Here is a 17,667-nt window from a genome sequence, read left to right as displayed (position 1 = left end):
CTGCTTCTTTGCCCAGGTGACAGAAGGTTCATACGGCGAAAAAATAAAGACAAAATAATGTCCGCCCCCCCCCCGGCTCCACAAACACATGATGCAAACGCAAATCTTCCAAGTGTCTCGCAGGCGGTGCTCGGTGCTCGCAGGCAGTTTCTGACCTGAACTTGAGCCGCGCCAGGTCTGATGGTGACACACACGGAAGGTGAACAGCAAAGGCAGCCACACTGATTCAGTGGGCAGTAAATGGAACGGATGAGATGGACAGACGATTGTGAGACCGCTGTACAGAACAGATAGCTCAGCTAACCCCGAGCTGAAAAACATCCCTGTGACTGAACCTTCAGTCAGTGATTTAACGACATTGGCGTCCCACTTATTTGCCATCTAGGCTAAAATTCAAATGAGCACTGTGGTTTTTCTTAATCAAGAGCCATGAATAAATACTGTTTGTTTTTGTGAGGCAACAGTGACACACAATGTCATCAGTATAATAAAAATATCATTATAATGTCTCATGATACTGGATAAAGTTAACCAAAACGTGAAAAAAAACACTCGATATGAGCCTTTTACAGACCTATCAATATTGGCCTTAATATTTGTGTTTTCTGAGTTTTTATAATGTAGTTATAATATGAATGTAATAATATAAAGTTAATGGTTAGATTAATGTCTTTGTCATACGGGATTGATAAGGACATGTTAGAAAACAAAACCATTTTCTAATAATAAACATACTGATTAAAACCTTTTACTCCCCTATCAGCCCCCATAAATCCATACCTCAGCTTCATTCTACATCATCTTCTTGAAATATGAAGGATTACACTAAAACTATTACTGCATTTCATCTGATACTCAAAATCCTTCAGAACAAATTAAGAATAATTGAAATTAATTAAAAATGTCATAACCCACATACATATTTTTGCGTGATCCAATTTGTGCAACAATGTAAGGCAAGGTGAAACGAACAAACAGAGTCAAGTCTAATAGAAACGTGGAAACAAGAAAAATGTGGAAATCATTTCTTTTTTGAGTGACTGCTACTTTTCCATTTACTTTTCAGGAGATTTTAATTGATTTACAGTCATTTCACATAAGAAGGAGAAATTAAAAAAACACAAATTTATGAGAGTAGAAACAGGAAATCTTTGTGCGGAGAAAAAAAAACGAAAAACTGGTATATATGCACCAGAGACAGAGAGAGAATGAGAGACTGATCCACATAAAGGCCTCAAGACTTTTACACTACAGCCCAAACATCTGTCACGAGAGGAAGCGATATGAATGACTGACGTTTGTGGTGTTCACACAAACATACATTTTCTCATAGCTCCAAGATCACAAGCGATGACATACTAAATATTACTCTGTCCATCAACAATACTGCTTATCCTTTGAGGGTCGCAGGGGCTGGAGCTAATCCTAACAAGTCGCCTGCTTTTCACTGGGCTAACACATGGGAACAGACACCTATTCATATTCACACCTACTGTACAGGCAATATGGACTGTCCAATAAATCCTGACAACCCACACAGGCACAGGAAGAACTTCCACATAGAAATGCCCTGGAAGGGCTCACTACTGCACCACTAATTATATTCACAAATAACCACAGGCAATTTATTTTTTATGGTAAAAATGTTCATCAATTATAATAATAGCTGAGCTGTAACGATTATTATCATTGATCAATTATTTATTTGATGCTAATTGAAAGGGCAACTATGCTTGAAATCAAACGAATAATTTCAGTTATGTATAAAAGCAAACATAACAAAATATTTGCAGGTTCCATCTTCCCGAAAGTGAAATTGTGATGCTTTTCTTTGCCAGGTATGATAGTGTGTTGAATGTCCTTGATTTTGGTCTATTGAATGAAAAAATATATTTTAACGCTGTGGGAAATTATAACATCCCTTTTTCCGGAATTCGCTGATAGACAAAACCATTATTGACCGATCAATCAATTAGGCGGTAATACTTGTTAGTTACAGTCCTAAATAAAAGATGAACTCTTGTAGAGCACATCAATAAAATATTCATACGTGATTTATATATAGATTTTTAACCAGTTCAAACTTGGTGTGAGGATTTGATTCGTCTGTGTTCTATTTTCGTAGCAGGCAAAGACGAGGAAGCAAAGAAATGACATGACAGGATTCTAACCGTACAATTTGCCTTTGGCTGCAGTTTATTCAAGTTTTGCCACTCTGTGTAAAAAGAATATTAATATAATATTAATATGTATTTGGTAAATAGTTGTTGTCGTGGTCCACTGTGATTGGAACAGCTGTTTAAAGAGGATAAGACAAGCAGAGTAACTTACTGAAAGGATGATTTTCCACCACACCCTTTACATGAAATGTATATTCAAAGAACCTTTTTCCTCATAGTTCAGCTTTGCCTGCTTCAGCAAAAATAGAAGAATCGCCCAAATCGTCCATTTACATCAGACCTAGAACTGTGCACTGGTCCTTCTCGAAGAACCCCTGAACCTCAGCTAAACAAGACACCACTAAGATGGCAAACAGCATAGGAAAAGAGGAAACACAATAATTCAAAGGCCTTCATCGAGGAAAACTGTGTTAAAACTACTAGCTGCGAACTTCCTCTGCATCAGTGGCACTTTCTCTAAACAACAACATTAGAGTTCACTTTGTTGAACGTCAGTTTTAGTGAAGACGGCACTTCTTTAGTTCAGACAGGGCCCTACTTTTTGTGTGTGCGACTCCAGCTCAAGATGCACGCGGCAGCTCCCTCACACAGACACACGACACACAGACACACAGACACACAGACACACGACACACAGACACACGACACACAGACACACAGACACACAGACACACGACACACAGACACACGACACACAGACACACGACACACAGACACACACACACTCTCCCTCACACAGACACACAGACACACAGACACTCACTCACTCACACACTCACACACTCACACACTCACACACTCACACACTCACACACTCACACACTCACACACTCACACACACACACACACACACACACACACACACACACACACACAGACAGTGACACGCCCTAAAGGCTAGATTGATCCAACCCAAGTGATAACACTTTAAAGACCCCAAGAAACACAGGCTCTACCATTCTGGGAAACAGTAACTTTCTGGAAAACAGTTACACTTTGATGATGTGACCTCATTCTGCACAACTGTTCACACTAACCATTATATTCTTCAAGCAATGCTCGGCCTCTGACCCTCCTGTTGAATCACACTCCCTCCCTAGCTGATATCCCATTGTGTCCCGGCCACAGTGTTACTGTGATGCATCACATGGCGCGGACGGGTGCGTCTTGCCGTCCACTGACCTTATAAACGTCCAGAATGCCACACTGGTAGTCGAAGCGTGTGTAAAGCTCGTTCAGCATGGAGATGACCTGCATGGGCGTGCACTGGGCGCACACGGCCGTGAAGCCCACGATGTCCGAGAACAGCATGGTGACGTCCCACCATGCTGTTCCCAGCACTGCAGCTGGACTGATCAATTTCCTCTCTGTCAGTTCTGTTTAGCATCCGGATGTTCGGTTGCTGTCACCGACAGCCTGCAGAGACCGTCCGATCAATAAATAACTGGATATAGCATACAACTCCGATTGATTAATCGTTTGTGGCAAATTGGAACCAGTTCAATTTCTCACTCCTGCAAGAACATCACTGACCTGCAGTTGTGATGCAACTTGTGGTGGAATATCTTTTAGACAAACTTTTTTTTTTTTTTTTACATTGCAACCCCTCCCTAAAAGCAAATAACTGATATCATTTCGCTGAACCAAACAAAGTCACGATACAACCATCCTCCCTGCACTCTGGAAACAACTTAATTTACTACATCTGTGAAGCCAAAGTTTGATACTCGCATGAACTATCTTGCCACGAATTCACTGTTGTCCACTAACAAAGAGAACAACACAAAAGAGCGCCACACCACAGCATTTGGGTGAAATACAGTGTTTCTTTATTCCCAAAAAAATGAAAAACCTGGTGATGTTTACTCCTCTCAACAGAACACTCCTCTCGATTCTCTCCGCTGATCTAAAACTCTTTGCCTAAAAACATAATTAATATACGATCAATCATTAATAGTGAATAATTATCAATGTGTCACCCGCTGCAACAATATTAGTCTTTTATGTGTTTTAATGACTTCTGCTTAAAAGTGCAGCTCCATGGTGCCGTGTCTAAATTCATTACAGACTTTTGGTTTCTTCAGGGGATTTGTTGATGAAAAAGATTGCACATCAGCGATCTTATCATGTAAATTTGAAATATACCGAGGGCCGGTATACTCCGTCAGATGAGGGGGTTTGTTCAAAACCAACAACCCATCATTCTCACCAACGAGTTTTGATTTCCAAAATGATCAGACAAAGCATCACACAAGCCTATTTTTTTCCTGCATAAGCCATCCCTTATTATTTCTGGAATAATTCTCTTTAATATGTGGTAAAAAAAAAAAAAGTAGGATCTGGTCAATGTCATGTGTTCTGTGTGTTATATTTACCTTCTCCTTCGTACCAGCCTGTGTAGTTTCGGGCCTGGTGCGGATGGTAAACGGGGACGCAAGCCTCAGCAGGATGCCCCGGAACGAAGGCTCCATCTTGGGTGAGACAATCTCAAAACAGTCCCTGAACGAGAGGCTCCGATGAGGCTCAATGCGAGTCTGTCTCCGCAGTCCTTCTCCGAGCTGCAGCAGCTCCATGCGAGGCCCCAGGACCAGGTGGAATGGAAAGGCACGGCAAAACGTGGCCAGGCCAATGCGCAGATCACTGGGGTTGGTGGAGAGCGAGAGAGGGGGCCGTTTGGAGCTCGCCGAAGCAGCATTGGGGAGGGAGGAGAGGGCAGGAGGGCACGTCTCCTGGATTTGGAAGGACAGGCAAACTGTGGGAACAGAGGTCGGAAAAGGAGAGGGAGGGGACGGGGACGAGGTGGGCGAGGCAGTGGGGGACGCAGTTGGAGTCGGGGTTGCGGAGTCGCCGTCTGTGTGTTGTGTATCTTCATTGGGCAATAGAGGAGTGAGAGGTGGCACCTCTTCCACCTCAACTTGTGAGTGAAAAATCCGCCGTGCGACAGCTCTGATGAACCCTGGCATGACCAATCCAACAACAGGAGCAGGGTTGAAACAATGAAGAAGCAGCACCTTTCCTCTTCCATCTCTTTCTCCTTGCTCCCCGACCTTGTCCAATTTTCTTCTCCCTTTCTCCTCCTCGTGGGGATCCTTGCACTGGAAGGAAGGGCTCTCAGATGAGGCCCGGCGCCCCGTGGAGGTTCGAATGTGCTCCAAAATGGCATCGAAGCCATTGAAGAAGTCCTGGAGGTTGCCACCTACAGCCCGTAGCACTCGCTCATTTTCCTCAAAGCAGAGGCCAAAGAACTCCTCTCCGAAATGTTCTCGCAGCTCAGAGAAAGGCACTCCTGGGAGAGACGGGGGTGTTGAACATCAACGTCAGCAACGCAGAAACCTGACACTAACTCTGCTCCATGGTTCTGGCCATGATTTAAATTCAACATGTCAACGGCAGAAAATCAAAGTAATCAAACATCAAAGCCCTGCTCAAATAATGAATATTGATAAAGATTAAAATAATCATTTCACATGCCTGAATGAATGACAACTAAGTAAAAAATAGGATTAAAGGATTACAGCAACACTTAAAACTGACATTTATTATAAATAAAAACCTGACGCCAGAAAACAACAAAATAATAATAACAAAAATCATAACTTTGCATGATGCAGAGGGATTAGAGCAGCATGCACACGTGTGAGTGACGTAAGATGGGAGCTCGGTGTGGGGTTTGGTTTCGTTAACCAAGTGTTCATTTTTAGTTTTGAATCTATTAACACTCTTCACGTTCAACAGTCATGAGCTTTGAGAAGTGACAGAAAGATCTTAATTTAGATTTAAACTGTGGGCTCAGCACAAAGGAGGACGTTGGACAGGAGATCGGGGAGGAACTGCAGGCTTTTCAACTGCAAGGAGGAGGTTGAGGTGTAACGGGCACAGATGCCTTCTTTTGGCATTCAGGCGTCCTGGATGCTTCCCTGTGGATGTATTTCAGACCATGTCCAACTGGAAGGAGATCCCTGGGCAGATCCAGAACATGCCAGAGGAATTATACAGTATATCCCATCAGGGTTCCCCAGGAAGGGGCTAAAAGATGTGGCTAGAGGAGAGGGATGTCTGAGCTACTTGGCTCGCCTGCTGCCACCATGATAAGCGCCATGGATGAATGGATACACTGCACCAAAAGTCAGTTCTGCCTTACTCATGGACGGCTGTCTATGATGCATGCTTTATTTATTTACTGTAAATATGACCCTAAGATTTAAAATAAAATAAAAAAGGTAGAAGGAGATTTTGCGAAGAGGAAAGGTTGATCTGTGGATGAAAAGGACACTGATGGAGATGGATACGGAGATGACTAAAGGAAAGGGGAGTTCACAAATACGGCACAGTTAATGCAGTGATGGTGACTCTGCACAACACAGGACAGAGGAGGAAGACTAGAGAGTGAGGTTTTATTATGTACTAAAGAGGCAGGAAGCAATCTGAGTTGGTGCAGAGGGAGGACAGAGCTGTACCGAGTGACTCACTGGGACAATCTGTGTATGTGTGTGATATGCTTTTTCCATGTAAGACCATGGAGACAGTAGAGCCCTCCAAAGTGAGTCATACAATGTGTGTTTGTGTGTGTGTGTGTGTGTGTGTTTTTTTGCATGTGTAAATAGTTGTATAATTGTGTCTCCATGCGCACTACTGTACCTGAGAAATAATACTGTTTCTCCCTTTTTCATTTAAAGTCTTTACAAAGTGTTTTTCGAGGTGTAGCCTTGCGAAATGGTTTTAGGCATGTGTGTGTGTGTGTGTGTGTGTGTGTGTGTGTGTGTGTGTGTGTGTGTGTGTAAAGCATCATTCATGCAAGCACAAATACAAACAAGGCAAAACCCGAAACACGCACGGGGGGAAAAGAGACACGCATGGCGTAAAAAGAAGATGGCCACAAACAAAGGGATGGAAAGCGGCCTACACTAAATACATACACATTAAAACAGACGCCTGTATAAGGTCCCTCCCTGACTCACGATAGCACACACACACACACATATATTGCTTTACCTAACATACGTACCCAGTATGGTGGCCATGTACTGGAGGATTTGTAGGATATCTTCCTCTGAACCAGAATTTTCAAGAAATGGGCACTTTTCCTCTCTCTTCTCTCGTCGTCGATCCTCACTGCCAACCTCCTGACACCTGTCAAAGACAAAACACACCCACACACACACCCACACACACACACAGGAGGGGCCACAATTAGCCATGAGATCAGCTAATAACAAAAGGTGTTAATAAGCTAATGACATGAAGACCCTCCACCTTATTACTTCAATATGTACCTTGGAGGTTTTACCCTTTTTTATGATAACAGCCTCTAAAATATATATATATATATATATATATATATATATAATACTTCACGAGAGCTGTCACCATTTTCTTTATAAGAGAGTAGATTGATTGCGCAGGGAGATTCTGAATAACTGAATAACCTATTGTTGCTGAGATACTCCCACTTGCTTGCATCACACGTCCCCAGAAGAGACACAGAAAATGACAATGCTGAAGGTCACAGAAAAAAGGACTTTACTGCACAATCAACTTGTTGCAAAAAAAAAATCCAGATTTTGTTTGCAAAATTGTATGTAGTACCTATGCAGCTCACAGACAATGTTTGTATGTCTTGTGTCTCAACACAAACATTGTATGTGGTGAGGGTGGTGAGTGTGTGTGTGAGTGTGTGTGTGTGTGTGTGTGTGTGCGTGTGTCTGAATATGAAATGGAGGAGGCAGGGAGAATGAGAAATGTAACAGAGACAGTGAAAGATTCATAGACAGGTGTGTGTGTGTGTGTGTGTGTGTGTGTGACAGATATGACAGACAGACAGGGAAGTGAAGAAAAATGGAGGCAAGAGGGAGAAAATGAGTGATGGGACGTCAAGACGGGCAGATGGGAAGTGGCAGAGTGAGTAGCAGAGTGCGGAGAATGACAAGCGAGGACGAGAGAGGCAGACGGCAAGCGACAGTCTTACCTGATCTCTTGTTGTCTGTAAAATTGTAGAGTTCGCTGCAGAGCCTCCTGAACTGTCTGTGTCTGTAAGAAGAAGTTAGTACATTAGACAAATATGTGCACGTGTGTGTGTGTGTGTGTGTGTGTGTGTGTGTGTGTGTGTGTGTGTGTGTGTGTGTGCATTTATGCCTGCATTTATTATGTGTGATAGTATTTATTACACCTCAAACCCTCAAAGGAGTATTGCACAGTTTTGCATTTAAATTCAAATCCCAACTAATACATCACTGAAATACATGTCAGAGAAATTACTCTTCCATCTTATCTTGTCAAAACCATAGATTAGGACACTTTCTACAAAACTAAATAACACGGTGGACATACAAAATATATTTTATTATGGATTCATATATATTGCTGTTGAGGCTTATCTAAGCAGACCAACAACACATGGGCTTTTCCCTAATCTGAAAAGTAAAATGTTAGTTGCGAGAAATGTTCATGTTCTCATGAAAATTGGCAAACATACATTATATACTGTATCTAGCTTTATCTAAAAAAGATTTTCAATTTTGCTTCAGACTAAGTAGATTTAACAGAGTAAGTGTGTATGTATCTTATATTCTCTTCTTCCATTGGTTTGCAATAATTACAATCAAAATGACCAAAATTAATATACTCCTGTATTTTCAGTGTGTGTGTGTGTGTGTGTGCTTGAGTGTGCAGCTGGCGTCAGCCTAAGCTTGAGAGGGCGGGTCCAATGTGATAATCTGTGATGCGACTCAAATGCCGGACTGTAGTGACAATACTGGAACATAGTGTGCCAGCTGGAGAGGTCATTCTGAGGCCTCCGCCCATTCCGGATTAATGTGCGTGTGCACTAGTGCGTGCGTGTTCATGCGTGCATGCATGCGTGCATGCGTGCAGTCAGGGAACAAATGTAACTGTTTTAGGGTTGATACAGTTCTTTCACTATCAGGTGAGAGTCTGGCGTAATATTGCAGCTAATATTGCTTGCTTTAATGAAAGCAACTGTGTAGATGTGATATCTAAAATGAACACCCATTGGTCCAAACATTATTTGCGATTGAAAACATGTATTTTTCTTAACTTCTTGTCAACGCTCCATTCCCCACTCACACATTTGTGTGAATGTCTATACTGTACATGTGCAATAATAAAAATGGTGTTTTCCCATGACAGTCCTGTCTAACCCGTGTCCTTCATTCAGCTACTCATTTACCACGGAGCATTCGAAATTACAGTGTGCACACAAGATTGCATGAAGCATGACCAAACACACGGGCACACACACGGGCACACACACATAGACACTGTTCCCATACATCATCATTAGTCTGCATTTTTACAATCGCTTGCATGTTTACTGTATACACAACTTCATACCCCCGTCACACACATTAATCTCACTGGTTGCCGGTAAACCAGTCAAGATTGTCTGGTTGTTGGGATACAGTAAGTTGTCAAAACACTCAACAAGGAGAGCAACACAATCCTGTTAAATTAAATGTATGTGGTTAGACATCGCCATGTAACCATGGCAGTGATGGCAGTGTGTATATAGACTGGTGAACATGTGGTGGTGAAAAGATCTTTCGTTTCAAAATAAGTGTTGGTCACAAGTCACTAAATCTCTATTGGAAATTCTAAATACAGAGATTCCATGTTGCCCCTTAGGTCCCAATGTCAGTGCATGATAAAAAACATTACGGTATCATGGTGGAAACCAGCACACACACTGTCACTAAACCATTGGTGGCTTCTGTTGCTCCATATTTCAACTCCATTGGACGGTGTCATGGTGCCAAGGGGAAACATAACATCAATCTACCTTCTTTTTTTGTTGGCATGAACTAATGAAAAATTGTTGAGCAAAAACCTGGGGTACGAACTCCTAAATGCTTCCTTTGTTTTGAGACACACACACACACACACACTCCTCTTCTCCTTTACATTCATCCTTGCTGTCTTTACCTCCCCTTCGTCTTTATCTGGACCACTATGTCTCGTTAGAGTCTCACTCCATTCCTCTTGCTCAGTTTCTCCACACACACACACACACACACACACACACACACACACACACACACACACACACACACACACACACACACACACACACACACACACACACACACACACACACACACACACACACACACACACACACACACACACACACACACACACACACACACACACACACAGAGAGAGAGAGAGAGAGAGAGAGAGAGAGAGAGAGAGAGAGAGCAGTGGGCCAACTCCTCTTATTGCATCTTCCTCCTCCAAATTCCCATCAGCATGTACTGGTGAGGTCTACGGTCACGGAGCAGTAGGTGCGGTTGCAAAGCCGTCACCATTACAAAAGAAAATAGAAACTCAATACACCAGATGAGTGCCCACAAGATGAACCTCTGCATGAGACGCATCGGGCCTCCTCCGTCAGAGAGCAGGCAAGGTCCTGCCGAGGTACCAAGGAAAAACCCAAGTCCCAAGCTGCTTTGTATCAGGATTCATGAGCGTGTGTCTGAGTATAGAGGCGAGCAATTAAAGCACTGCGGCGTGAGCAGCATCGTGTAGCCAGCGCATCGAACATGGCAGGGGTAAGTATTTTGCCCTGAGTGCAACTATCCCGCTGTTTCATTATGGGGTTTTGGAATGGTTGTTTGAGTTAGAGTTTGTTATTCCTGTAGTACTGGTCGAAAGTTTTAAAACGCCACCATTTTTTTTCCAGCTCCAGTGTTGATAATCTCTCTGTGAGCTCAGACTGGGAAATGTTAGCAATGAACAAATGGATATTTAAGATTTTTTTAAAGGGAATCATGGAATAATGAATCCTTAATAGAATTTAAAAAGATGACCAACTTCTTACCATATGGACTAACTACAATGACCATTTAAAGCGCTTCTCACTGGACTGAACTATGCATTTATTTTTCATATTTCTATTCATTATAATTTTATAATTCGAGTATATATCATTGTTCTATTCTTGGTTGGAGCAACTGTAATTTAAACCCAATTTTGGATTTAAAAGCATTTCTGATCCCGATCCTAATCCCAATGACCACACTGTGTATCCAGCTAAAAGCCAACTGTTGGAGTGATACAATTGTTTTCAGATAAGGAAAATGAAAGCGCAGATTCAGCATGTGAATTTATCAGAGTTAACGTATTAGCACGCTCCCACACTTGCCTCATACTTGTCATATTTGTGGCCAACACTCGGGGCCTTTTGATCAGTATCAAGGGGCACCAAGCTAATGGGCCCCGTCCACAGCGGTGTGTGAGTGTGCGTGTGACGTTGCTTCTGGGTCAGTGTGGTCAGGGTGAAGACAACCACAAAGAGAGCATGCTCTGTTCTCTCTGTCATGGTCCATTGCAGTCACCAGCAGACGCTGCCATTGCACGCAACCATTGTGTGTGTGTGTGTGTGTGTGTGTGTGTGTGTGTGCGTGTGCGTGTGCGTGTGTAAAAGTGAACAAAAAAGATCAACTGTGTTGAGTGAGTGAGTGGAAATGCAGGAGGCAGCAGGACATGACGATAGTTCCGCTGTGGGAAAGCGGTGTTTTTGTTTACAGTCATCAACATGCCCGTTCACTCGCTGTAAATATTCCTGCTGTTCTGTCACACGGGCTCACTCGGACTCGATGTGCCCGGACTCGATCGCACACTGCCCCTTTCAGTGTTCCTCTATATACCCTATCATTTCACAGATCAATTAGAGACCATGGGGAGTAAGAGCCGCAGCTGAGAACTGAACTTGTCTCTCACCGGCCCTCTCCAACATGCACTAACTTCAGATTTTTTTGGCCTGTGCTGTTGAATGGCATTATTTTTTGCAAAGGTTGTGCCCTGGCAGCAAAAAGACAGACAGTCGCTGAACGAGACCACGGGGTCTGAGCCGCTGCAGTAAGGGGGAAACCTCGCTCCCACTGCCTCCTGTCGTCTACTGAAAACACGGCAGTGCACATTTTATTTGTGTGCGGAACACACATAAATACTGTGCACCTGGGGCATACATGAGGCATACATGAGATCAACGTTGCCTGCTTGACTGTGAAGCAAGCAACATTCTTCTCCTTAATCCCACATATCTCAACGATGGCGAAATCAAAACTAGAATACACATTGGAAGTTAAAAATGTGTCAATATCACCGCTGAATCAAATGGCTCAAAATCATGTAAAGTGAGCGCTAGTGTTGCTGGCACCGCTGTGTTTAAACGTGACGTATTCATATTTGGAGGCGGGGTCAGGCTCAAGGACACCGCGTGTCCACCTTCACCTGCGATCTGCACCCCGTTGCCTGATACACGTTGTCAATCACACAGCATCCATGTCCCCAAAGCGCAACGTGCTTTATCATCTATTTCAATCTAAATGGGACCATAATTGGTCATAATCACGCTGTACTGGACAAAGACCTGGAACTAGAGATCGAGACCATAAACTCCTCCGGAAATTCTTTTACCGACGTCATAAATCAAATTGGGAAATCGAGTCATTTCACTCATTGACTTCTACACAAACAGACTTCTTTTTAGGGCGATCCTCTCTCATGTGACATCTCTGTTTTGTCCACATCTGTCTGTCTTGTCTGGCCACATTACAGGAGATGCAATCAAATCCCAACTATACAGTATGCAACAGCAGAATGACCTAATCACACCCCATCTATCACAAGTGTGCTCAGCCTCTAATAGCCGCTTTATTACATTACAGCTTGTAATGCAACTGAGACGCGGATAAAACCCAAACACAAACAGGGAAACAGGCTCCTTCGTCTCACTCCCTCCCTACATCATTACATATACACAGATGTGGCATGGGCATCTCTCTCTCTCTCTCTCTCTCTCTCTGTCTGTCTCTGTCTCCCTCACAACAACATATTTATTATATAATCCGCCAGATGATCAGAGGTTGTTGGTGTTTTTTTCATAGACAGCACAGCACACATCACATCCTGATTTGGACGTAGTCTGGGATTTTGAAGAATCCTACTGAACGCCGTCTTTCCCCCGTGGTATTGAATGTTGTGTTCCTCCTGACCTCTGGGAAAAGGCTTTAGCCTCCGGCTGTTTGCTCGTCCTGTTGAACATCAGTCCGTGCACAGTGCTGTCCGTACAAACAAGCATGGATCTAAAACCTTTTTTAACACATTTTTTTTGGACGAATGCTCTTTGCAACTGTTTGGGCAAAAGGGACATTCTATTGACTTATAGGTATATGGGATATTTTCATACAGTTTCACCAAAGTCCTGATTGTGGGTTGAACTGATGCAGGAGACAGGACACGAGGACATTATAGCTCTGTAGAACTTTGTTAGGAATATGCCTATAATAAATTTCCTGGAGGCCTACCGTGGGCGAGGTCAGCCGCCTCAGGCTCTCCCCCAGCGAGTCCAGGTTCACCCGTCTCCTCCTGGGGGCCCTCTTGTGGGGTCCCCCGGGACCTGGCTGCTGCTGCTGCTCGCCCGCCGGGCACGCCGACCTGTCGGCGAGGCTGCGGCCGTTCCACAGCACCGCTCTGTGGGCGGAGGGGAAGGAGGCGAAGGGGCAGCCGCGGCTCTCCTCCGCCGCCTCCAGGGCGCCGTCCGCCGCGTCCCCCCCGGGGCTCTCGAGCCCGCAGTCCGAGCCCACGGAGCTGCTGAACGACTCGGAGGAGATCTTGCGCGACGACGAGGACATGGTGACGGCGAGGAAGAGGAGGTCGGTGATGATGAGAGCGTCGAGGACGAGGACGACGAGGATGATGATGGTGGAGGTGATGATGATGATGATGATGATGATGCTCCAGCCGGTTCCGTACCACGACCACCTCTACTCCAGGGAGTCATCAGATGATGGGGGGTGATGGGGTAAAGGTATGTCTATGTGATTATGTATTCATAGTGTGTGTGTGTGTGTGAGAGAGAGAGAGAGAGAGAGAGAGAGAGAGAGGGAGGATGTCCAGGTCAGGTCGGCCTTTGACTACGTGCATATGAGACGCGTCTGTCTGCGCGTGAGACTCAGCAACCTACCAACCTGGGGGGGGGGGGGGGGGGGGGGGGGTCACCCGAGAACCAGAGCACTGACGGCACGCAAACATTTATGTAAGGGGATGAGGAGGAGGAGGAGGAGGAGGGGGGGGGGGGTAACACGTCCTTCTCTTCCCCCCAAAACAAAATCCAGCCCGCTGCCTCGGAGGCGACAGGGATGCTGCTCCAAACTAGTTTTACGTGGTGAAAAAAACTAAAAGAAACAAACCCAAACGACAAAGGTCGTTGGTCCGCAGCGGTAATTCCGACACATGTTAATTATTCCTCTGGCACGTTGTGGATTTTTTGGGGGGGGGCATCCGCAGAACGCGGCGCCTCCGCTCGTCTCTGCCCCTACTCGTGCCGGAGACAGACCCCCAAAGCCTCTCCTTCTCTCCTCCGTCCCTTCTGTCCTCTCGTCCTCTGCGACAGTGGTTCTCCGGTCTGCCTGCCGACGGACCGTCCTCTCATCGTCCGTCCATCCTCCTCTCTCGAACCCGCTCGGCGCCTTCTTCTCGTCCCTCTCGGTCGTCGTCGACCGGGCTGTGCTGGGCTGAGAGGTGGCGCGAGGAGTGGAGATGTGGAACAGGGGGAGGGAGGGAGAGAGAGAGAGAGAGAGAGAGAGATAGAGAGAGAGAGGGAGAGAGGGGGGAGAGAGATGAGAGAGAGATTAGAGAGAGAGAGGGAGAGAGGGAGGGATAGAGGGGGGAAGAGAGATGAGAGAGATGAGAGAGAGGGAGAGGGGGGGGAGAGATGAGAGGGATGAGAGAGAGAGGGATAGAGGGGGGAAGAGAGATATGAGAGAGAGAGAGAGAGAGGGAGAGAGAGAGTGAGAGAGAGAGAGGGAGAGGGGGGGGCGGGAGAGGGAGAGGGGGGGGGAGGGATAGAGGGGGGAAGAGAGATGAGAGAGATGAGAGAGAGGGAGAGGGGGGGGAGAGATGAGAGGGATGAGAGAGAGAGGGATAGAGGGGGGAAGAGAGATATGAGAGAGAGAGAGAGAGGGGGGGGGGAGAGATGAGAGAGAGATGAGAGAGAGAGAGAGGGGGAGAGGGAGAGGGGGAGAGAGAGGGAGAGAGAGGGGGGGCGGGAGAGGGAGAGAGGGGGGAGAGAGATGAGAGAGAGATTAGAGAGATGAGAGAGATGAGAGAGAGAGAGAGAGAGAGAGAGAGGGAGAGAGGGGGGAGAGAGATGAGAGAGAGATTAGAGAGAGATGAGAGAGAGAGAGAGAGAGAGAGAGAGAGAGAGAGAGAGAGGGACGCGCACAGGGGATGTGCGGCGCGCCGAGCTTGCGCTTTCATGTGCGCAAGGGCGCAATGTGCTGAGTTGGATGGATGGATAGATATATAGATGATAGATAGATAGATAGAAAGATGGATAGATATATAGATGATAGATAGAAAGATGGATGGATGGATGGATAGATAGATAGATAGATAGATAGATGGAAAGATGGAAAGATGGATAGATATATGGATGGATAGATAGATAGATAGATAGATAGATAGATGGAAAGATGGATAGATATATGGATGGATAGATATATGGATGGATAGATAGATAGATAGATAGATAGATAGATAGATGGAAAGATGGATAGATATATGGATGGATAGATAGATATATAGATAGATAGATAGATAGATGGATGGATGGATGGATAGATAGATTTTCTGAATCTCAGAGAGGGAGAGATAACGTGTGTGACAGAGTGAGCAGAACTGTGTCAAATGTATCATCTCTATAAGTTACCTTTGATTTATTGAAAAATATGTGAAGAACAAAACTTTTTGTTAAAAAGCATAGTAATAAAGACAGGAACTCGGGCCAACGCTTCTCCAGGGGCCACAAGCAGTCTCTCATTCACGTGACACTGTGCGGACGCATCAGGTTTTGTTTCAAAAAAAGTAATTAAAAACCAAACAAACTAAATCACAGTTGTTTGCCAAATAGTGTCATTTACAGTTCCCCGTGATAGCGTCACTCTGGGGGGGAATTTAGTGAATGTCAAACGGGCAAACATCTGACGGTAATCAACATCGCGGCCAATGAGCCAAGTTCACGACAAGTGCCAAACGTTTTCAACATGGGTATACAAGGACAGACATGGCTGCACGGGGCGGATAATGGAGCTGGCAACACACTGGTACACGCTTGTTGCCGCTCATCGGAGAGCGGAGTGACGCTTGTGTCTGGCACCAATCACAGTCACGACCTTGACCTTGACCTTGACTGGCATGTCTGTTCATTAAGGGCCCCAAAGGGACAAGCCGAGGGAGAGAGAAACACTGAAACAGACATGATGCATCATCACAGTGTAATATCCTGGGGGTGCCTACTAATTCATTTGACTTTGTGGAGCAGCATGACCCCAATACCACAGCACACACTGCGTACACACACACACACACACACTCTCTCTCTCACACACATAAAGCCTGCACCAACACACATTCTCTTCCCTTATCTGGCCTTGTACTCTTAGCAATCGGTCTGCCATCCATCAGTAATAACGTGGGCATTTAATAAAACCAACACCGCAGTGGAATAAATGATGTTCCAGTGGAGATAAGGCCACGGAGCTGGCAGCCTGCCCGCTGAGTGCAGACCAGGCGGGGAAGTGGCCCCGGCAACTGTGCTATCAGGAAATTAGAATACAGCCAGTGCCTGGATCATGGTCCCTGTGAGACCCCCGGGGTCTTTGGTCCACCACTTTGGAGCTAATGTATAGGAGAAATAGAAGTATGTATACACCCCTCCTTTGTTTTCTGGATCCCAGTTTTGAATAGCGGCAGCGTAAGCATCATGAGTACCTCAGTGCCAGCAGCCTGGCTACTGTCCAAAGCAATAAAAGAACTTAAACATTCTCAAATCGAACAAAAAAGACCTGGAGTAAAACGTTTGGTAGTGGAGGCTGGTTGTGTTGCTACCTGACCTAGAAGACAAACTGTATGTGGTTTTATTTAAGCCTCTCAAATCCAAGAGCACTCTCCATGTCAGAGGTTGACTCTTGTTTGATCTCTTTTTCTATCGCTCCCCCTTTTCGCCTGCTTTTGTCCCTTCAACAATGGGATTTTTTTTTCTATGAGGTATATTTGTGTTTGAGTTGCATATTTTGTCAATTTGGCATCTGCCATTTCCATCACTGGGATAGATTTACAAGATGCGACACAGTTCTCTTGTGCCTTAAATCAAGCCCTTATTTTCCTGAGAAAAACACACGGTGGTCTAGAGAATGACACGGTGAAAGCAAGGCTCATAGGGTGGATGGTGTGGTTTTAAAAAAATGTTATGTCACCATTATACAGTGCAATCAGTTTTAACATCATAATGACAGGTTTATGCCAAAAAGTTGTCCATTTCTTGTTTCTTTAATTTGGTCATCCATATAATGTTATTCATATTACAGTGATCTAATTATGTATCTGAAAAATATAGAATGTTACAAATGTCAATTTATCATTAATCAAATGACACTTTTTTCCTGCAGCAGCATCCTGTCTGTTA

The 17,667-nt window shown here is 44.8% G+C and overlaps 1 protein-coding gene across 1 annotated transcript in view; it reads right to left on the bottom strand.

The window, feature by feature from the left end:
• The window catches only part of gucy1a2 (guanylate cyclase 1, soluble, alpha 2), a 31,302-nt gene extending 17,465 nt beyond the window's left edge, over positions 1–13,837 (bottom strand). Inside the window, exons 1-4 of the mRNA XM_035622774.2 lie at positions 13,508–13,837; positions 8,146–8,207; positions 7,186–7,310; positions 4,556–5,466 (exon numbers count right to left, since the gene is read on the bottom strand). Of these exons, the coding sequence (XP_035478667.1) occupies positions 4,556–5,466; positions 7,186–7,310; positions 8,146–8,207; positions 13,508–13,834 (1,425 nt within the window). The 5' untranslated portion in view covers positions 13,835–13,837. The remainder of the gene's footprint in view (positions 1–4,555; positions 5,467–7,185; positions 7,311–8,145; positions 8,208–13,507) is intronic.
• Between the last annotated feature and the right edge of the window lie 3,830 nt (positions 13,838–17,667).

This window comes from Scophthalmus maximus, chromosome 11 (assembly GCF_022379125.1).
Source record: "Scophthalmus maximus strain ysfricsl-2021 chromosome 11, ASM2237912v1, whole genome shotgun sequence".
In the NCBI taxonomy this organism is placed as follows: Eukaryota; Metazoa; Chordata; class Actinopteri; order Pleuronectiformes; family Scophthalmidae; genus Scophthalmus; species Scophthalmus maximus.
The sequence above is the reverse complement of the archived record's forward strand: the minus strand, read 5'-3'. Positions and strand labels throughout refer to the sequence as shown.